This window comes from Anastrepha ludens, chromosome 6, assembly GCF_028408465.1.
Source record: "Anastrepha ludens isolate Willacy chromosome 6, idAnaLude1.1, whole genome shotgun sequence".
NCBI classification, from domain to species: Eukaryota; Metazoa; Arthropoda; class Insecta; order Diptera; family Tephritidae; genus Anastrepha; species Anastrepha ludens.
In genome coordinates this window covers 2409409-2429842 of record NC_071502.1, presented here as the reverse complement: position 1 = coordinate 2429842, position 20434 = coordinate 2409409, and the positions used below count along the sequence as shown (strand labels likewise).

At 37.0% G+C, this 20434-nt stretch overlaps 1 protein-coding gene across 5 annotated transcripts in view; it reads right to left on the bottom strand.

Annotated features, from left to right (window-relative positions):
- The window catches only part of LOC128868175 (kinase D-interacting substrate of 220 kDa B), an 85841-nt gene that overhangs the window by 46081 nt on the left and 19326 nt on the right, over positions 1–20434 (bottom strand). Inside the window, exon 1 of one of the 5 annotated variants that reach the window (XM_054109978.1) lies at positions 19623–20155. The exons of 2 other annotated variants lie outside the window; for them this stretch is intronic. In XM_054109978.1, coding sequence (XP_053965953.1) covers positions 19623–19880 — 258 coding nt within the window. In that variant the 5' untranslated portion in view covers positions 19881–20155. Of the gene's footprint in view, positions 1–11458; positions 11631–19622; positions 20156–20434 lie in introns of those variants that run through there. 2 more of the 5 variants (XM_054109979.1, XM_054109982.1) reach the window with 2 other exon arrangements.

Genomic DNA, 20434 nt, shown 5'->3' with positions numbered 1-20434 from the left:
CAAAACCACAGTTGATAGTATGGGCGTTCCAAGACGATCTTAGTCCAATAAAAAATCGTTTGCGGAAGAAGCACCTCAAATCAAATGATCGACTGTTTTCCGGAAAATCTGGTCATCTTGCAATTGTAACACTACACTCACTTAAAAGTAGTCACACTTAGTCAATTCGGAGTGGTAAACAAGAATTTGTTTGGCAAAGCTTTCGCAGAATTAAGGAAAACCAACCGCCGAAGACGCTTATCCATCAAGACAATGCGAGCTCTCACGTATCGGCTCATACAAGAAAGTTTTTGAGTACTCAAAAGATCGAATTAATGGGCCATCGCCTTATAGTTCTGATTCAACACCTACTGATATATTTTTCTTCCCGAACATCACAAATAAAATGCGAGGTCAACGTTTCTCAACGCTTGAAGAAGTCTTTAAACAGCTTGTTTTGGAGGTATCCACTTCTGAGTGGCAAAAGTGCTTTGAAAAAGCGGTTCCAGCGAAAGCAGAAATGTATTGACTCAAAAGGAGAATATTTTGAAAAACCATTTTCATTATTATTCACTGTATTTCCATTATTGGGAGCCATATATAAAAGGCAACCTTTGTACGTCACAAAAAAGCGCGATCTTGTATTTTAGCATTCTTAGAACCGACCTTCTCGGCACCCTATTTGGACGACTTGCCGAACGGAGTATTTGTAGAAGAATCCTGAAATGAATGGGTCTTAAAATAAAGGGTTTTTCAATAAGGGCGGGTAGATGTTGAAATGGAATAAAATGACGTTTGCTGTGTGGCACGTAGCGCCGTCCTGCTGGAACGACATATCGTCTAGGTCCATATGGTTTAATAAGTGCCATAAGAAATTGGAAGAGCCACCACGTCTACCGAAAAATGGGCGCAATGCGCGCAACGTCTGCGTTAATGAACACTCATTTTGATAATAAAGTTTTATCATTTGAACGTGCTGTTCAATCGTGTAACTTGCCATGATGATTTGGCATAAACAACTGAATAATAAACAAAAGATTTGACAGATGTCACCAAAACAAAATGGCTGCCACAGGGCGCCAAAATCGACCCGCGCCAATTGAAAAACCCTTTATATCAGATTTTCGAGCCAAATAAAACCTGTTTCAAGCAAATATGAGCGTATCAAGAGTGGGCGGCTGGGCATGGTGTATTACCAGGTCAAACTAACCTAAAGTCAACTGAGTATGGTCAAATCGGCTGTGCCTGTGGTGTGTTTAGAGTTCTACGTCTCTAAAATAAAATTCTCTTTACAATAAAAAATAAAAATTCCACCTTAAGGTAATAAATATATCCAGTAACCCTATAGTCAAGAGCTTTAGGTGATTGGTGATTAGAGGTGTTTCCATCGTGCGGAAATTTTAAAGATGGGATGGCGTGACTGCCCCCACGTCGATATATTTGCGCAATAAATAACCGATTACTCAAAAATAGTGGGGGATTTTTAAGGTTATGTTTATTTTTGAAATACTTTTTCGGAAATTAACCTGTAATAAGCTTCTAGTGGTCTAATGATTGATTTAATGACTAAACCAATATTCTTATTCACACTGAATAAAATTCCCTACACTAATAAAACCACAGCCGTTAAGAAATGTATTTTTAGGTGGTGGTTTTTGAGTGTTTAAGTCTTTTCCTTTAAATTCTTCAAAGCAGAGTGCGAAAATGGAAAAAAGCAGGCGCACACCAATTCCTTCGATTTTTACTTTGTTCATGCAAATTAAGCATACATTTTTTGCTGTGTTGTTGTAAAGATGCAATAATTCCAGTGAGTTTAATAAAGACAGAAGAGCAATTTCACAAAAAACTGCATCAAGAAGTATGATGCAAACCGAAGAGTGACGCAAATGCCGATGACGATGACGAGGGGAAATACAAAATACGCCAAATATCGATTTTTTACGAAATAACTGTTAAAATGTGTTAACTGTAGTAATAGTTATTCTTATTGAAATACAGCCGTTCAACTCGGTACACTTTCAAATATGTTTTTGTTTTTTTTTGTTGTTTTTTGCCCTTTTAATATCTCAGAATTTTTACTCTACTTTAATTATTTATATAGACGGTTTGTTTTTGCATATTCAACAAGAGTATTTTCTGCATATTACATTTGTCTTTGTATTTGTAGACAAGAGCAGGCCACTGGCAGAGTGAAGTTCATAACGATCGATCGATGCAGCCATCGGATAAACCACAGCCACAACAATCCTTGACTTACAACGCTGTGGTGCTGCTCTTTGCAAAATGTTGCAAAAAGCGCTATGAACACACATACATATAACCACATATACATATAAGATAATATACTAAGCAAATCACTAAGCCTTTATGATACCACATACGATTTGGGGTCATTAAACTCCAGAGATTAATGGTATTCACCAACAGGCGCCAGAATAGCGCGAAAGCTGCATCATTAAGTATTTATGCAATAAATAAAGACCGTGGCATTTTTACTCCCTTGACTATTTTGAAATAGAGCTAAGAATTAATTAGATTTATGATGATTTTTGAAATTATTGTTTTACAAATCGGGAGAGCAATTATGCTCTAGCAGACCAATTAACTCACACTGGGAATACCAGTATTGCACTTTGCTTTGCCCTCACAAACATTGTATGTACTTAGACAAATGTGTGTGTGTATGTGCAGAATAGGTACACGAGGAGACATTGTCTTTAATTGTAAAACAATAAACAAAAAAACTCGCACAAATGCAAAAAACAAGGAATAGGCACTTGATACTAAAATACGATGTGTTTCATACTTATAATTCCGGGTGGTATAGTAGTGTTTGAAATGTGAACTATGGTTATTTTTAATATTTTTATTTTATTTTATTATTAAACATCCAGCACATCACATATTTACAAAATGGGTCACTTTCCACTTAAACAAAGTTAGAAAATATACGAAATTTGAATAACCAACAAAACGGTGATGCTGATTGACCATCTAGCAGTAGCGATTAGACTCAATTCCCCTATTTTTTGTGGGACGCCGTTAAGTATACGCCCAGTATCCAGAGACTATTCATTAGTTGAATCACGAAATCGAAGTTGCTATTGATGATGAAATAAGTGCTAAAAGCCACTAAAATCCACTAAAAACCGATTTTTTCGAAATAAACAAAATCAATAAAATGTCTTAGAATGAATATTTGTGTACTGATTTTTCTTTAAAGTTATTTTTCTTAAATTTATTTTAGTTGTTGGCGTGGCAACGCGCGCCGGTTACAGCTAGTAAACAATAAAAAATGAAAAACATTCTTGCGTTTTTACGAGTTAAATTAAATTCAAAACGCTGGACAGGTAGGTAGGTAGGAGAAATGGTTGGAGTACCAATATGTTACTCCCCAAGTATCATTGAAGCTCCTTTTGATACCATTATGAGATCTGAAACAGGTGAGAAAATATGGAAGTCACGCCTCTCAATAAAATTGACAGAATCAGCTGTTGTAATTCTAGATTTTTGTTTACAAACAGCTTTTTTCTTTGTATTCCTTTTCTTATTATTTTTCTTGTTTATATTAATGTAACCTATTTTTTTTATTTTTATTTACAAATCTTTGCTATTTTGATACTCTCATAGGTTTCTCACACATCCCATTTATATATAGAAAAAATATAATAGTTACAGTTAGATGAGGTTCGAATTCAGCGCATCAAAAACCTTTGCTCTGGTTCTTGGCTCCGAAAGTTAATCGAATTTTATCGATCTATGTGATCGACAACTTTCTCTTGAAGAAAGTTTTACGCTGTTGTCACCTCGTATATCGTTTTGAATGCTGGAATTTATGTGGCATATTCACTGAGCTAATTATGAATTATTTAATTTTGGGCGATTTTGAATATATATATACAATATATATATATGTATATTGTATATTTTCATTTATGTTCACGTCAATCTAATTAGCACGAATATAAGACTTCTTAAAATATCTCGAAAACAGCGATTTCTAGCAATCATTATTTTTTTTGCAATATTATTTATTCTCACGTAATTCTTTTTATGGAGTTTTGAAAACCTGAAAAACCTTTGAATTATAATTTTTTTTTATGAGAGTGAATATTAGTTTTGGATTTTGATGACTTTTATTATTTTTACTCAGGTAGTAAGCGCTTATATTTAAGGCTCCCACTGAATTTTTCAAGCAAATAAATTCGTAAAACATTTTACTCCACAAATATCCTATGAGAATGCACCTTTGGGACTTTTCTTAAGAAAGGTGTCAAATTTACTCGCCAGAAGGATCAAAAGGTTCCACGTAAATAATCCTCGTAAAATTCTGACATACTTATCGACAATAATATTTCTATCATAAACCATAACTATCATATTTATAAAGATTTTTAGATGTATAAAGAAATCTATGGTTAAAATTTGGAAATTTCGTGCCACAGCAAAAAAAATTTAAATGCACTTTTCTTCAAAAAATTTTAATTTGTTATTGCAATTTTTCATAACAAAAAACTTCAAACAGTTCGCCCAACGACCTTTAGAATTCTAAAAATTCTCTTCTTGGTTTGAGGAAAGATATGATACGAAACTCTTTGATTTCATCAGCTGAGTGCATACCCTGATCTCATACTTTTTTTCTCTGTATAAATAAGCAATCAAATAAAGAATGAGATTATTTAAAAAAAATTGCGTAAAAATAATGTGAGTACTTACACATAAAAAGCTTACTGTATAGTTGCATAAGAAATAAGTTAAATTTTATCTGGTACCATTCTCATGAAACTCACCTTGTTGAGTGCATCCTGCTCTGGCTATTTATAACTTTAACAACAGATCAAAGCATGGGAAAGCCGCAGAAGCAGCAGCAAAACAACAGAAGTCGCCAACCAACCAATGTTGCATGCAGTTACACATTAACAATAGTTCAAGCGATGAGTTCAGACAAAAGATGGATCCAATCGAGTGGTTATAAGTTCAGAACATGCACGAAAATCAGAATCAAAGGATAAGTGCGCAAAAATAGATGCAAGCATGTGGAGTTTAAACTACAATACAACTTTTTAGAAAAGGGAAGGGATGGTAGCTGTTAAGCAAGCCTGCCTGAATGATTGCACCAGGCTGCAAGAGTTAGTAGCAAAAGTGCAACGAGCCACGGCAAAGAAAAAGAGGTGGGATAACAAAAAATACCAAGATCGGCAAAGAATTACGAGCGCATTTGTAGAGTAGCTATGTAGCAGTAGAAATCAGTCTAGGCGGTAGAGCAGAGCATAGTTAAATGTATACTCGTTAGGAACAGAAGTTAGAAGACAAACAGAAAGGCTCAATAGGAATTTGCAGATCAACAAATAGGAATACAGAAATATAGTTTCGATAAAGCATTCTGAATTTGTTTTTAATGAAACAGATGAGGTAAGTAGGGCCGCGGGCAAATAAGCAAGAAAATTTAGTGTTGACAAGGCGATTCAACCAACAGAGCGAGTGAGTTGGAACTGGTAAGTATAGCGAGTAGCTGGCAAAAGCAACAGAGTAGCGAGTGTACAAATGTATGTGGAATCAAAATGCGGGGCTGGTGTTAATCACATTGGTATTTTTGGAAAAAGTTTTCATTTGGTAAGATTCTCTCGCGTACCGCTGGGTTGTGTATGTTCGAAAAGCGACGCAGCGCAAAATTGAACTGGCTGAAACGACGTCCTCCAGGACTGAGTGGCAAATCGGTGCCATTTTGTTTGCCCAACTCCAGATCGTCGGGGGAGAGTGAGCGCGCTGTGTAACTACCAGGTGCACTCATGTCAACAACACGTCCAACGTCATCAGATGGGTCGATATTGATTATAAGACGCGGCAGCGAAGTATGCAGCGTCATCTCCGATTTGGCCCTTGGTGTGGAGAGCAACGAATTCGGCGTTGAGTTTGAATGATCCAATGCAGGCGTGTTGAGTAATGCCTGTGGCTGCGGCTCCGAACTAAGCGACCTGGCTGCTGCTGTCTCTTCGTCCGCCTCATCGACTAGTGGCAAATGTAAAGTATTAAAATCTCGACAGCCAGTATCGTGGAGTCCACGTATAAGGGCGCTGATCGTTTGATTGTAAATAACCTTCTGACGACCGGCTGTAGTCGCACTTGCGCTGCTTTTCGTAATAACGGTTGTGCTGGACGAGCAGCTACCCCTTAAAGTGGAACTAACAGACGTTGGTGTCGTCGTCGCCGTAGTCGCTTTTGTACTGACAGACGATTTGTTACTGAACTGACTGTTGTTGCTGCGAGAGGGTAAGGGCGGATCATTTTTCTTCATGATTTGTGCTTTGCTCTCGACTATATTCTTTATCAGGTGGTGGGCTCACTTGCGTGTGTGCGTGTGTGTGTGTGAGTGCGTAAGTACGCAAATGAAATTGTTTCTGGTTGTTTTTTCGTAACGTCACAATTTCGAATTTTACAAATGCTTTTATTTATTGCCAAAAACGGTTGTTGTAAATTGTTTTTATTTTTGTAGAAGGTTGTTTTGTTGATGATAGCAGCACAGATGCAGAGCAGAAAATATAAAATTTGGACGGCTAAAATAAAATACAGGTAAACGTACATTAATTTGGTTTTCTTTTTGTTGTTTAGTGGCAACTGGCGTTTTTTGGCCAGGATTTGAGCAAAAGAGTAGAAGTGAAAAGCAAAAGCTGTAGGCAACTGAGAATGCGTATGGCTCTGTGTAGAAATATTTATCGCATAGAAATATATATTATCATTTGACCCCGTTCTCAATGCCTCACTGGCATACTTATACACGCAAACAGTGGTAGCCATATCATGGGCAACTATTGCCCTGTTTTAGAATAATGGCATATTTTTTTTAGTTAAGTTTTGTTCAAAGTTAATTGAAAGTTTTTAATTTTTTTATTTAGTTTGTTATGCGTGCTTTTATATAATGTTTTCGAATAAATCAAGATCCATTCTTATAGAAAAAAATAATAATTCAATTTTTATAACAATTCAAAAAATACGTGGACAAAACTCTCGAGAATAGTTTCAAGCAACAGTATTATAGCGATTTTTAATGTCTGCCATTCACCGACGAGCTTGTCACCCATGCAAAACAAACCGAAGGACTGATAGTACAACAGGGAAAAACAAAAATTTACTAAAATTGTAGCGTCGCAAATCATTAAAGATTTAAATTTGCAAAATATCGACGAGGATTTACTCGTTAAAACTTCACCATGAGATTTTCATCCAGAACAAAAACCTATCACATCTGTGGAATACAAATTAAACCGTTTAAAATTTACTCCAGCGCGTCTTGATTTTTCGGTTAACAAATGCAAAACTTTTCCCTTCGGTGATGAGTCCAAATTTAATTTCACTGCAGTTCATTCAAATTCATGTGCGAAGGCTAGTTAATAGGCGATATGAATCTGGTTATTGCAAGCAAGCAGTGAAGGTAGATGGAGGTAGTAAAATGGTTTAAGTCACGGCTTAGCACCAAAGATGTCAATGAAGTGAAATGCCCATCGCAGTCTCTTGACCTCAACTCGGTTGAGAACTTTTGGGAGCTGGTTAATAGGCGGTTAGATGGAAGTAGCGTGAGAAATGGCGATGATCTCTTCAACAGACCACAAAACACCTGGCAATTAATTCCCCTAAAAACCATCGACGAGTTAATTGCATCAATGCCAAGTGAATGTGCAGCAGTGATGAAAAACAAGGGGCTTATTCAAAGTATTAGTTTAACATAATTTTAATTTTTTTGTTTTTCAAATAGTTAATTTTCCTTTCAAAAATTTTCTTTTGTATGATCCACGAATTTTTTTGTTTTTTTTTGAGTTCTTATAAAAAAATTGCAGTTTGTTTAATTCGAAAACATTTTGTAGAAGCACGCATACAAAACTAAAATAATTTTACTTTCAATATGCAATTATTCTATAGCAGGCCAATAGTTGCCTATGATTTGACTACCACTGTACATGCGAGATCAGCTCATAGCTCATAAATATATATGTATGTATAGGGAGAAATCGAAAAATGCATGACCATAGACTTTCGTCCACGTTTGCTGTTTGATTAGAAAACATTAACGACTTTTTTGCTATTGAATGCAAGCAATCATGGGACTCATCAATTAAGCTCATCAAACCCATTCACACAACAACTTACGATCACTCATTCAATGCCTGCGCCTGGACATATACATATGTATGTATGTATAAGTATATACATATGTACCAGTTATATACAGAAATACATTTGATTTTTAAAAGATAGACAAATATTTAGAAATATAATTCAATACTAAATTTTGATGTCTGTGCTTTGGTTAATTATTCATTTCTCATAGAATGAAAAAAATTGATTACTTTGGTTTTTAAACTTATTTTTAGTTTTAAAGTATTTTTTGTAAAAAGTAAACAGGCATAAAAATCCAGAAACCAACCAGTTTTTGCTGCATTTTAAAATGCAAATATTTTTACTTATTTTTTTTTTTTTTTTGTTAGTTAATAGCGATGTGAAACGGCTTATTAAAAAGATGATTCAATAAATATTCGCTGTATTTTAATTGGGGACCTATAGTCAGTCAAAAAAATGTTTGGCGCAGTGAACTTTCATACAATATTTCCATGTTTTTCATGCTAAATTTTTTACGAATTCGTGAAGTTTTCATTCAGGCGTTCCAGCGTTGTATGGAAGAATATGTCCAAGACCGTCAGCAAACAAATAAATTAAAAATCAGCGAGTATTTTCAGCAATTTCAAACTTGAACTTTGTTACTACCAGAATTAAATGAGCTTAAAAAAACACTAATTTCGTGCCTCTAGCATTTTTAATAAAACATTTTTGGTGTTGGCATAACTTATCTTACCAAATTATATAAATGTATCACATTCTAAATTAACCATGATATTAGGCATTAAAATTTTTTTTTAATATTTTCTCCCACACCCTTTGCTTTAATACCGGTTTTCATGCGCAGCGGTATTGGATTATTAAAATTTTGCAGTTTCTTCTACGATTCCATCCACCATACCAAACTTCTTCCACAATCCGCTCTAACTCAGGTGTCATTGTTGTTGTTGTAACAACATAAAACACCTCCCATACATTTTTTTGGAAATGCTGCTGAAGTGACAGTCTCTGGCCGGTTTTAAATCCGGGACGTTCCGGCAACGTTCAACCGACTTTTCGTGTGGTTAGTGTCTTACAGGGTATCTTCACATGCCGGACATATGTCGAGTATATCGAGTTCAATTTTGGATAAGTAAGAGTGTAACGTGAAACAATATCCAGAAAGCTGGAGTGACGTGTGTCTCACGAGGCAGCTGAAGCTTTTAGTTTGCAATGGGTAGGGGTTGAATTCTGTTGACGGCGAGTTTGTGAAGGTGATAATTAACTGCCGTTGAATATTGGCCAAAGCCGCACAGGAATTACATCAGGTCGCTTCCATCCAACGCCTATCGCCTCCTCGAACTTAACCTGTTTATTTCTTTAAACCTTATCTCACAGTCAACACTTAGTTTAAAGATATGGTGACATGATTAACACTTGGGTTACCACTAGTGGGCGATGTATCGCAGCAATCCATTAGACAAATATTAAATCTGATCGTCTGATCGACAAAGGCATCGACCGCAATCACGATAGCTGCCTCCCGATGTCCCCCCTATAATACATACACATAGAGGCCTCCATTCTCCCGGTTAATGAGAAACAAAATGCTCAGTAAGCAATTTCTACTAGAATTATATCGGTAGCAGACATTTGCTTGAGCCCGAGCCGCCTCCCAGGCATGTCAGAGGCACCTCTCCATTACGCTGACGAGTTCCAGGACAAAACATATTGACAATTACTGAACCGGACAGTGTATAGACAGACAATAAACGACATTCATCGGGAGACCCTTACCCCATTCTTTAGCTCCCGACTACCGAATGCCGTAATCGGAGTCCAACCACCACCTACAGCAGATGAAGAGCTCCAGCTTCCCCGTGAGACCCACGTAACCTTAGCACAATTACGTGCTGGCTATTTTACCAGGTTAAACTCCTACCTATTCAGAATTGACCACGACATATGAAACATATGTCCGGCATGTGAAGGCACCCCGCACGACATTAGCCTCCTTTTCACATGTCCCACCAAACCCACAAATCTAATACTCCTTTCCATCTGGACCCAACCTGTCGAAACAGCAAGTTTCTCTGGCCTATCTTTGGATGAGTTAGACCACTAAATTTGGAATAACTAGGAGGGAGAAAGTTAAAAAGAGAGGTCTGCATAACTGTAATAAGAGACGCAGTGAATGATGATTAGAAAGTTCCGCATGCGGTTGATGTCTAGGACCAGCTATATTCTCTCTCTGAGGAAGTGGAGATTCTGAGGAAGTGGAGATGCTGAGGAAAAGGAGATGATGAAATGATTCCACTTCATCATCCTCGAAACAGCTGGAACTTGCAGTAATAGTCTCATCGAACAGTGTTTGAGTAACCCCTTAGTTAGCCTAAAACGTTCCCACGACCTCCGGCAAACCACTCTCAGCCTGAAATATCTTGCGACTTTATATTTTTAGATTTAAATTTATTGGAGGTTTGCACTTCGACCTCGTGCCCTCTACTCACCACAGTACCTCATCCTGACCCAGTTCCCTTATTAAACTTAAGATAGAGCTGGGTTGGACTGAACATATGTGCCTTTCTTCTGGCTGCAAATGGCTGAGATGTCTCAACCTTCTCTGAGCTATAGCGCTGTACTCAAGGGGAAGGTGCATTGGAGTCTCCTGGAATTGGTCACTAAAACGACAAGAGTCAGTCTACCATATCCCGGTCACTTGCAGATGACTACTCAGTCTGCAATGGCCTAGAGGATGCCCGTGATCATTCTCAGTTTATCCATAAATTATATTTATTGTTTGCGCTGGCATCTCAAGAGCAATCCGAAGATATTTAAAGGGCACAAAGAGACCTCTAGACTCTACGTCTTAAAAGATATCACCCTGAGGACGTCCTGTATAGCTAATTCATCAGCCATGTAGTTTTCTGCTACGCCACTACGACCGTGAATCCTTATAAACTTTATTAACCCGACTGAAAAAGAAGTAAAATATTCCCCATGACTAATTTCGATCGCCTTGTAAAGAACTTAAGACTTTGGTAGTCAATACATGCTGACCTCCCTAAAAGTGAGCCACTGTTTTGATGACAGCTATCTCAGATTTTAACATATTATGTGCAGCAATCCTAAACTCTCAATTTTAGATTTATGAAGAGTTTCGGATTGTAAACAACTCTTCCAATCCTTCCGTCTAACTTCGAACTGCCGGTGTGGAGATTCACACCGAAAGAGAGAGAAAGAAATATGAAGAAAATATTTTCAATAACCAAAAAATTTTAAAGATTTTCGAGTTGAAAATAAATAATGTTTAAGTTTTGAATGGTGAAAGATTTCACACTTTTCCCTTTTTAAGGTAATTTTTTTTTATTTGATTCTAACTCAACGATACCTCAATTTCCGGACTGGAGCTAGGCTTAAGGCGTGCCTTAAACATTCTCGTAAAACTTATGCTGCGCTTCGCCGTTTTGTCAGCCACTTCGTCGCTTCCTTCCGTTAAGCTGATACAATAAACGGAGGGAACCTTTGACGTTTCACTTAGACAATCAATTTTGCCGACTATTTTCTATCGAAACCGGAGTCACAAAAACACTTTTAAATATATTTCAATGTGCTAGTTTTAAAAACTTATATTTTGTTGGTACGTATGTGTGTATATATGTATATGTATATGTGCGATCGTTGTAGAGACGCGATGCTTAAGCGAAACTGAACTGAGAGTTGGCGCAGTGTTGAGACTACATTTAAATACCAGATCACAGATGCGGCAGAATAGGTAAAGAACTCGCGCAGGCAAGAAATAAAGCCAATTTACTCGAAATTAATTAGTTTCAGCATTGTTGACGTTTTCCTTTTTATATCCACTCAATAAACACCGATTTCGTTTAGATAACAAAAGATTTTGCATTGCATGATCCAATAGACCAAATATCTGTTACACAAGTCCATAGACTCATACACACACAGACGTATGTGCATATGCTTGGAAATATAGATATGCGTAGTATTTGTAATTCACAAAACTTTCCCAAGTAGCTGGTGTAGGTAACCGACTTCCTGTTTGCATTAGATATAACGGATATCTGCATGCATATGTGTGTGTATGTGTAGAAATAGAGTAACCCGCGGTAGGGTGTTGCTGATATTTGATAACATCAATTGATAACCTATGTAAACACACACGCACGCCGAATATTTAGCTTATTGCTATTTATTCTGGTATTAGAATGTATTTCGTGTTATTATTATTGTATTTATTTTATTTGTTACATTTTTGATTGATAAACACCGGAGAGGAGCGCGTATTTTTACAAAGCGCGGGTGCTGTTGACAGCGACAGCGGGATATCTGCCACAAAGAGCAACAAACGCGGACGGCAAAGCAGCTGAATGGCAGCTGTTCATCTTCCGACCGCAGCAGTGCATGAAAGCTAGTGAAGTTACGCATACATTCGCATTGTTTGTTTTCCACTGTATATATTTTACTTTATTATTTCATTGATGTCGCCTTCAATTGATGACTTGCAATGGATGCTTGCCAGTTTTGCCATTCATTCTATGCTTTGTTGATGGAAACATCGTTGCTGTGGCAGTCATAAAGAACGTCAAAGTCATCAACGGTCCAGTATATCAGCAACAATGAAAAATAACGCAATAAATAATTATACGAAATATTGAGACTAGAAACGCTATCTAATTACAGAACGCTGTGTACACCCCCAACTCATTCATATCTGTATCGATCTTCATAACTTCATGCGCTGTTAAGTTTTCAAATTCGCATTCATAGTGAGCCAAAATTGTGGGGAGCAAATTATTCTAAACCCCATCTAATATAGAAGTGCAAGTGTTTGACTGCCCACATCAGCGAACGTACTATAATTGTCTTTGTTTTGTTGTGTTAGCTGCGTCCAATCAGTCTTTAATTGATACAACGATCGTGAGATTTCGATTTGTGCATACTTTCAGGCGATCGGCGGTAAAATGACAATTGTGACTAATGGTCCGGCAGCATTGTTTATAAATGATGTATTCGATTTAGCTACCAACTGAGTATTTAACGTGATTTTGAGCGAGACGAGCAACTGCCAGACAACAATATGAATAACGAGAATTTTCTGTATAGAAATATTAGCATTTTTTTCACACGCAATAAATAAATGTATTAGCCAACATTTAGATTGAAAATGTATGGCATTTAATGTTCATAGACTACCTCGCATTATGGCTATCAGATTATATGGCTCAGATAAGGTTATTCGGCCAGTTTAATTTGGTACCACTTTTTCCAGCATGGGCCTCCCTATCATGCTAATAAAGCGCCGATTATTGGCTGCCATGTCACCAATCGTATAAACAACTGATAAATCTTGCACGGTATTGTGCTAGAAATTGGCAATTGTACCCCTTTACCTTTTTTTTCAATAAATCGAAAATAGTACTTGACAATCTAAATACAGTTATGTGGCTTGGCTGGTACTGCCAATAATGTGTCTGAAAATGCATTTATTGACCATAGCTAAAGGCTTTTCCAATAACAGGTGTTACAGGTGAATGGATTGCGCTGTCAAAAGATGATTAACGAGTTTTTATGGCCGGAATTGGATGGTATTGATCTGGACAACGTTTATTTCGAACAAGACGGCGCTAAGTGTCACACAAGCAACGAAACCATTGATCTTTTACGGGAACAGTTTCCGGACTGTGTTATCTCTTGAGGTGATCACAATTGGCCATCGAGATCTTGTAATTTAACACCTTGTGCCTTTTTTCTTTGGGACCACGTGAAAGAGAAGGTCTACGCCAACAGCCCAGGGTCGATTCAAGACCTCAAAGATGGAATTCGTGAGGCTGTCGAGGACATAGGGCAGCCACTTTGCAATTCGGTAATGGAAAATTTCATGAAAAGGATATTGTACTGTAAGTGTGGTCGTGGTGGTCATTTGCCTGATGTCATTTTGCACTATTAACGGCATACCTTCCATTTTATAATGAAAAAAACATCCGATCATTTATATTAAAAAATAGCATTTTCTTTGAATATCAAAATAACACCTCGTATTGGAATACCCTTTAGTTTCAACAATCATCTGGCAGATTTTAATAAAATAAAGTATAAATTTATTGATTTAAAAAAAATTGTACTATGAGGCATGACAATTACTGATGCTGCTGCAAGCGCCAAACACCAGCGAAGGCCAGCTGAAACAATCTTTTTCAAATGTAGTGCCTCTTTCGCTTCTGTATAGAAATCAGCCTAACGATAGCCTTCGTTCGCACACATAGATGGTGGCACTTCACGACGTAGCGGTAGTAAAATTTTTCTTGTCCGCAAATTTCGTCGTGAAGCCAGCTTCACAAATACAATATTTTGAAAGCGACAGCGAGAAGCAAAACAGCTGATTTAGAGGTTTTGCGTTTTAATTTATTTAAAATTTCTTTGACTAACATTTGTGTTGGAATAAGAAGAAGATACACATGAACGAGCAGGAATTTGTTATCACTTCCGTAGAAACGATTGCTAAAATTCCATAGATAACAAACGCAGCTTATAAAGCGTATAACGCACTCAATAGAAGCGAGCGTAAATAGAGGGTTCGACCAGTTAATCTGACTCGGCAGGAGAAAGGATTTTTCAGTGGACGACTGCGCACTTCCTCCAACAAAACTTCTTCTATATCCATTTTTAAGAGTGAGATATGTATATCTTTAAAATTGTTAGAAATCTATTAATAAACATAAATTAATAATATTAATAAATAATGGGCGCAGACCTTGCCAAATACAATAAGGTGCATTAGCGAGGTAAATAAATTTTAATAGAGCAAAAAGTTGTTCCTTATGGCGTAGACATTGTCACTGCTGCCAGATAAGAACATTCCTTTTCTTCCAAATTAACATAATTTGTTTCAAGTAAAATGTTTAGGTGTAAAAATGGAAAGAATATTGTTTTATATGTTCAGAATTATTGAGCATCATTACATTTAAGTGCACCTAGTTATTTTAAACTTCTTTGAGTAAATAACGCGAGATCCATAAACATTTTTATATTGTACTTTAGTGACAGTGAATTGCCACAGTAAAATTAGAAATAGTCTAAATTCGGCAAAAACGACAATTTGCAGTTTTGCAGCCTGAAGTGCAGTCGTGAAAATATTTGCGTATATTTTGTGTACATTTTAACATAATAGTTGACCGATGCTACCTGTCGTCGCCGTCAATGTGTTTATACTATTAGAGTTGATTTTATATCGTTGGCAAAAGTGGAAGGCGGCATGAAGTAAGTGACAGAAATACTTTCTGCGCTGTTCTAATAAAAGGAAGTTTCATAAGAAGCGTTGTACCAACACAGCAAGGTTTTATATGGAAGGTAATAGCAATATAAGACAAAATCAAACTTGTTCCATAATAACAAGGTTCTGGCAATGTATTCTGGTTGAGAGGATCAAAAAAGAAATAACCGTTTATCTTAGTTACCGTACCAACGAAATGTTAACAAAACAATCTTTTTCTACACACCAATGAAATTAACCCTTAAACATATTTCTGCTGTGTACATAATTGAATTTAGAGCTTTGGTGTTAAGGGGCTAATGGGCCTGTTAATCTGATTAAAATTGATTTGTTTATTGAATAGTTGTGACAGTGAAAGATGAACCTTGGGCAACAAATTTGGGTATTATCTGCCCTGATATTAACAAATAATTATTTATTTTAAAAAAATCTTAAATTGCAATTTCTCAAACTGGCCCGAAATATCAAAACAATTCATGTAATTTTGAGCGTTTTAGTGTCAACTAGCATTGCAACCAGTCCTTTTTGTTCTTCTCTTTAAAAGTTTCAATATTTTTCATTCACAATAAATATCAACTGTCGTTTTCCGGCAGTGTTGCCATAGCAAATTATGGGAATTGTGTCTAGTAGTTCATGCGCATTAGTTGAACTTAATTCCTGACATAATTCTGAATTTTAAAAAAAGTCGTCAATCCCAATTAACGCCACTGTCTGTCTATGCTTGGTTGGTTGGTTAAAGTGGTGATTCTTCCAGAATCCAACTAGCGCTTCCGCGCCATTTTGTTGCCACATCCTCGTTACCAACTTGTTTAACGGTTATTTACAGCATAACTATATCCAGTCTGTGCGGTTAAGGAACCTTATCAGGTTGTTAACGTCTAAGCCAGATAGTTGTAGGAGATTCTCGAACAGCGGTTGGCCCAGGGTTAACATTCTGTCCATCCATAGGGCAGGGCATTCACAGAGGAAATGGAAGATTGTCTCCTTTTTCTCCGGTTGTTTGCAACTGTTACAGTATGTGTTGTGAGGGATACCCATTTTGGCTGCTTGTTCTCCGATAGATCAAAAGCCAGTTATGACAGCCGTTAGTCTCCAGGCGTCCCTTCGTTTCATTCTTATTAATGCCGACGATTGCTTGAGGTTGTAGGTGGGCCATAACGTTCTGCTAATTTTGCATTTCGTCTGGACTTTCCACATACAGTCCGCGATTCGGAGGTATTTTTGGGAAATTGTACTCTTGACTGCACCTAATGGTGTGAATGCCGATTCTGCAAGAGCGTTATTCATGGCAGATCCCCCTCTTGCCAGTTCATGTCTATGCTATTAGATTAAAATCTTAGGGCAGATATTTTTTCATTTATATCTCTCTGTTAAGAGTATTTTTTGACCTTTCCCGTAAAAAATACAAAAATACCTATTTATTGAGGTGTTTGAGGGTTCAAATGTTCCACAAAAATACACATCATACATCTAAAGTGTAAGGATCCCAAAGTTTGATATAATGATTTACGTAAGATAAGAATGCGTAAACGGGAGAAGAACACTCAGTTGTAAAGTTTCCAATCGCCGATTTGTTTTTTGGTCCTCTACCAAAATCCATTGTCGGAACTTTGTTTTTTTTTGTTTTGTTTTGATCGGGTTTTTCAGTAAGAGCGCTTCAACTTTTGAACTTTTTTGAATAAAACACAAACGGTTTGACTTTTTTAACTAATTTTTTTTTTATTATCGAGTTTGAACATATACATTTAAGTATGAAATTCGATTTCTTTTGCATGACCACCGCGTGCACGTTTTACGAAGTCCAATCGTTGAACCTAATTTTCGACCACTCTTTTGCATAAATCGACCGAAATTCCAGCAATTTCGCGTGCAATATTGGCTCTGAGCTCACAAATCGTCGCCGGCTTGTTACTGTAGACCAATGACTTCACATAACCCCAAAACGGGACGGCTTGTTAAATGGACCGTAAAATGGCCGTAATGCTCTTAAAGTAGCAGCAACAGAACGATTATTTTCATAAAAAATTTGCACGATTTGCAATCGTTGCTCAAGTGTGTAGCGTTCCATGATGAAATGTATACTAATGAAGTTTACAAATGACAAGCGAAAAATAAAAAATATTGCGTCGTTCGCCCTCCCTATCGGAAAAAAGTTGAAGCGCACCTATTGAACAACCCTATACAATGCTATTCAGCAGTGTACATACATATATTACGAAATAGTTAAGATATGTATAATATGTGTATATTTTGATTTTCTTCTTTATTAGAAAACATTGCTGTCACTTCGCACAATTTCCTTAGCTGTTGTGAAACAAAAAAATAAAATTTGCGGATTAAAATTTGATGATTTTATCTTTGGTCATTTAATTTTCGCAAACTACTGTGGGCTGTGTTTATCTAATGAATGTCTAATAGCGCTTTTTCATATGAAAATATAGATACAGTTGCAGTCAAAATAATTGTAGTACAGCTAAAGACAATCAAAACCGCATATAAGAGTAGCAATCATTTTACCATTTTGGGAGGGAAGGAACATTGATGCGTCATATACAGCCTCTCACGCTTAACCGACAACTTTCACCTACCCGTGGTGCGCCCTGTGAAACAGGCTTAGAGGTTTCGCATCCAACTTCACAACACTCAAGGTGGCAGCCCAGCTACCAAGCTTTCAAGTTAAAGGTGGATTACCTATGACTTCTGACAATTTATTATCATTATTATTTTAAATTTGAATTTTATATTTTATAACAAATAGTATTAGTTCTAAGTGGATGTCTCCACCTCACCGATTGAAATGCGGCATTAATTGTAGTTTTTTATTCTAAAATTTTAATATGAAAGCTACACAATTTTTCTTTACCGAAAAATGCACCACAACTCAACAAAGTTTCAAAAAGTGAAGCGCTAACATAATAGACGTCGTCCAACTCATTATGATAACTCCTGCATGTTTAGGAGATAGAATTTATTGGCTTAAATTACCAGTCTAGGGCTGTCTTATTCTTCAAAAATTATAAAAAGAGAAAAACCGAGTGTCTGACTTATAAGGATGATAGATTACCAGGTTCAGCCGTCCGTAGCTAAATTGTCAAAGTAATTTAGCCTGCCAGGTCATCGGAGACTGGAAAGCAGAATTCTGCCCGCTAACTTCACACGCATTCACACACTCGTTCAATCAGTCGTTGCTCAGACCTATGATTCAGACGGCAACGAAGTATCGGAACTGCGTTAATTTTTTCATGCCATATATCAACAAAAAAACTCAGTTTTTTTGTGACAAACTGCCGTCATAACATCCATGGCATAAACAAATCAGCTGATTCTTTCAAAATGCCGAAGAGCGGGTTAATGGTCTGACGTTGGCCACAGTTCTGCATTCTGTACATCGTAACTGACTTTTTATTTGGCTCTGCTATTCGCTCAACCGCAACTGTGTGTACATATGCAGCCGCACACTAATCTACATACTTACACGCGTATGTGTGAGCACAAATAAAGATCCTTATCGGCAAGTAATTGCAAAAATGTTATATGACAACAAGAGATTATCAGCTTCACCGCCATCAGCAATACACACTAACACACGCATATGTTTATGTACATACATACATACACATGTACAAAATAAAGGGTGAACCATTGACCGTTTTATTTTTAATTTACAACGTTTTTTCACTTTATTTCGGCGATGATATTAATATAGTTATAATTATTTTTATGCAAACGGTTTCAAACAGTTTTCTGACCAATCTTCAATTCTTGGCAACGGAATAAGTGCTCACATTCCGATCCGACTCGACGATTTCCATGATTTTATTAATTCATGTTTTTGATTCGAAATTCGTGCAGTTTATTTTGAAGTTTGATGTTACCTCATCAAAGGCAATCAGCGGAAAGCATTCAGAACTTTTATTATCCACCTAATATCTTTGCAGTTGAAAAATTCGCACGAGGTTGCCAAAAAACAATGCATCCGCAGAGAGTAATAGTTTGATGTCGGTTTGGAAAGGCCATGGTTGACAGGTCTGATCTCGTTATCTCGTTACTGAGGCACTCGTAACTTCAAAAAATGTGGTTTTGCTAAATAGCTAGAAACCAATTTGGCACTTAGACAATTGCTGATATTGGGTCAGAAACCGTCAACATAACCTTAGAAAAAACCACGACTTTCAATAGGCTTTATGTAGAATTTATGCATATATTGTCGGTGAACAACAACAACTACAACAAAATCAAATGGACTATAGCAGCAATATTTTACCTGCATTGAATTTCCGGTCTTTTGCAGTGAAGTGCGTAAAAATCCAAAGGGGAAAATGTTGCCATAGTGGCCAGAGTCGCGGCGAAAATGTATTGTAGTGCCAGCACCTCGGCAGGAAGTAGTGGAAGCGGGATTTAGAGGCGACATCTCGGAAAAAGCTCGACCCATATGCGACAAACGGGGAGCGGTACGACGCGTCTCTTCGCAGCTATTACCCTCAGCCTCATCTTCTTTGGTTGTGCTGAGCGAATTTTTCATATTCCTCACTTTGTATGCAATTAGGTGATAAATGCAATATTTTTGATTGGCTGATGGATTTTTTTAACACAATAACAACAGCACAAATCAATTTCGAGCTTATAAAGAAATATTATAAGTTTTTTATGTTTTTGAGGCACAAATTTTTTACAACATCCAACTCCTTGGAAAATATGAATGCTTCCCAATCACATACATAAACAAACGTCAAATGCGTCAAATAACAATGCGAAAAGAGAGCAGAGAAGAGCGGACACCACACTAGTGAGTGCGCAAATTTAAATGTCTCAGGCAGCGCGTAACTAAACTAAATACCGGCACGCGCGCGAGGTAACTAATTGACCGTAACAACTCGAACTACAGTTACACCAGCCATTTAGCCTGAAAACAATGCCAGACAGCGCTTTTTACTCCATTTAAATTTGAACGATGAGTAGCAGCGGTGATCATTGCCCTGATGTCTGTCTGAGTAGCGGAGCAGGCGGCAGCGGAAGCAGAGGTGCTTTGCTTGTGATTTGTATGCGTACTTCACCGATTAGGAGATTTTGTGCCGC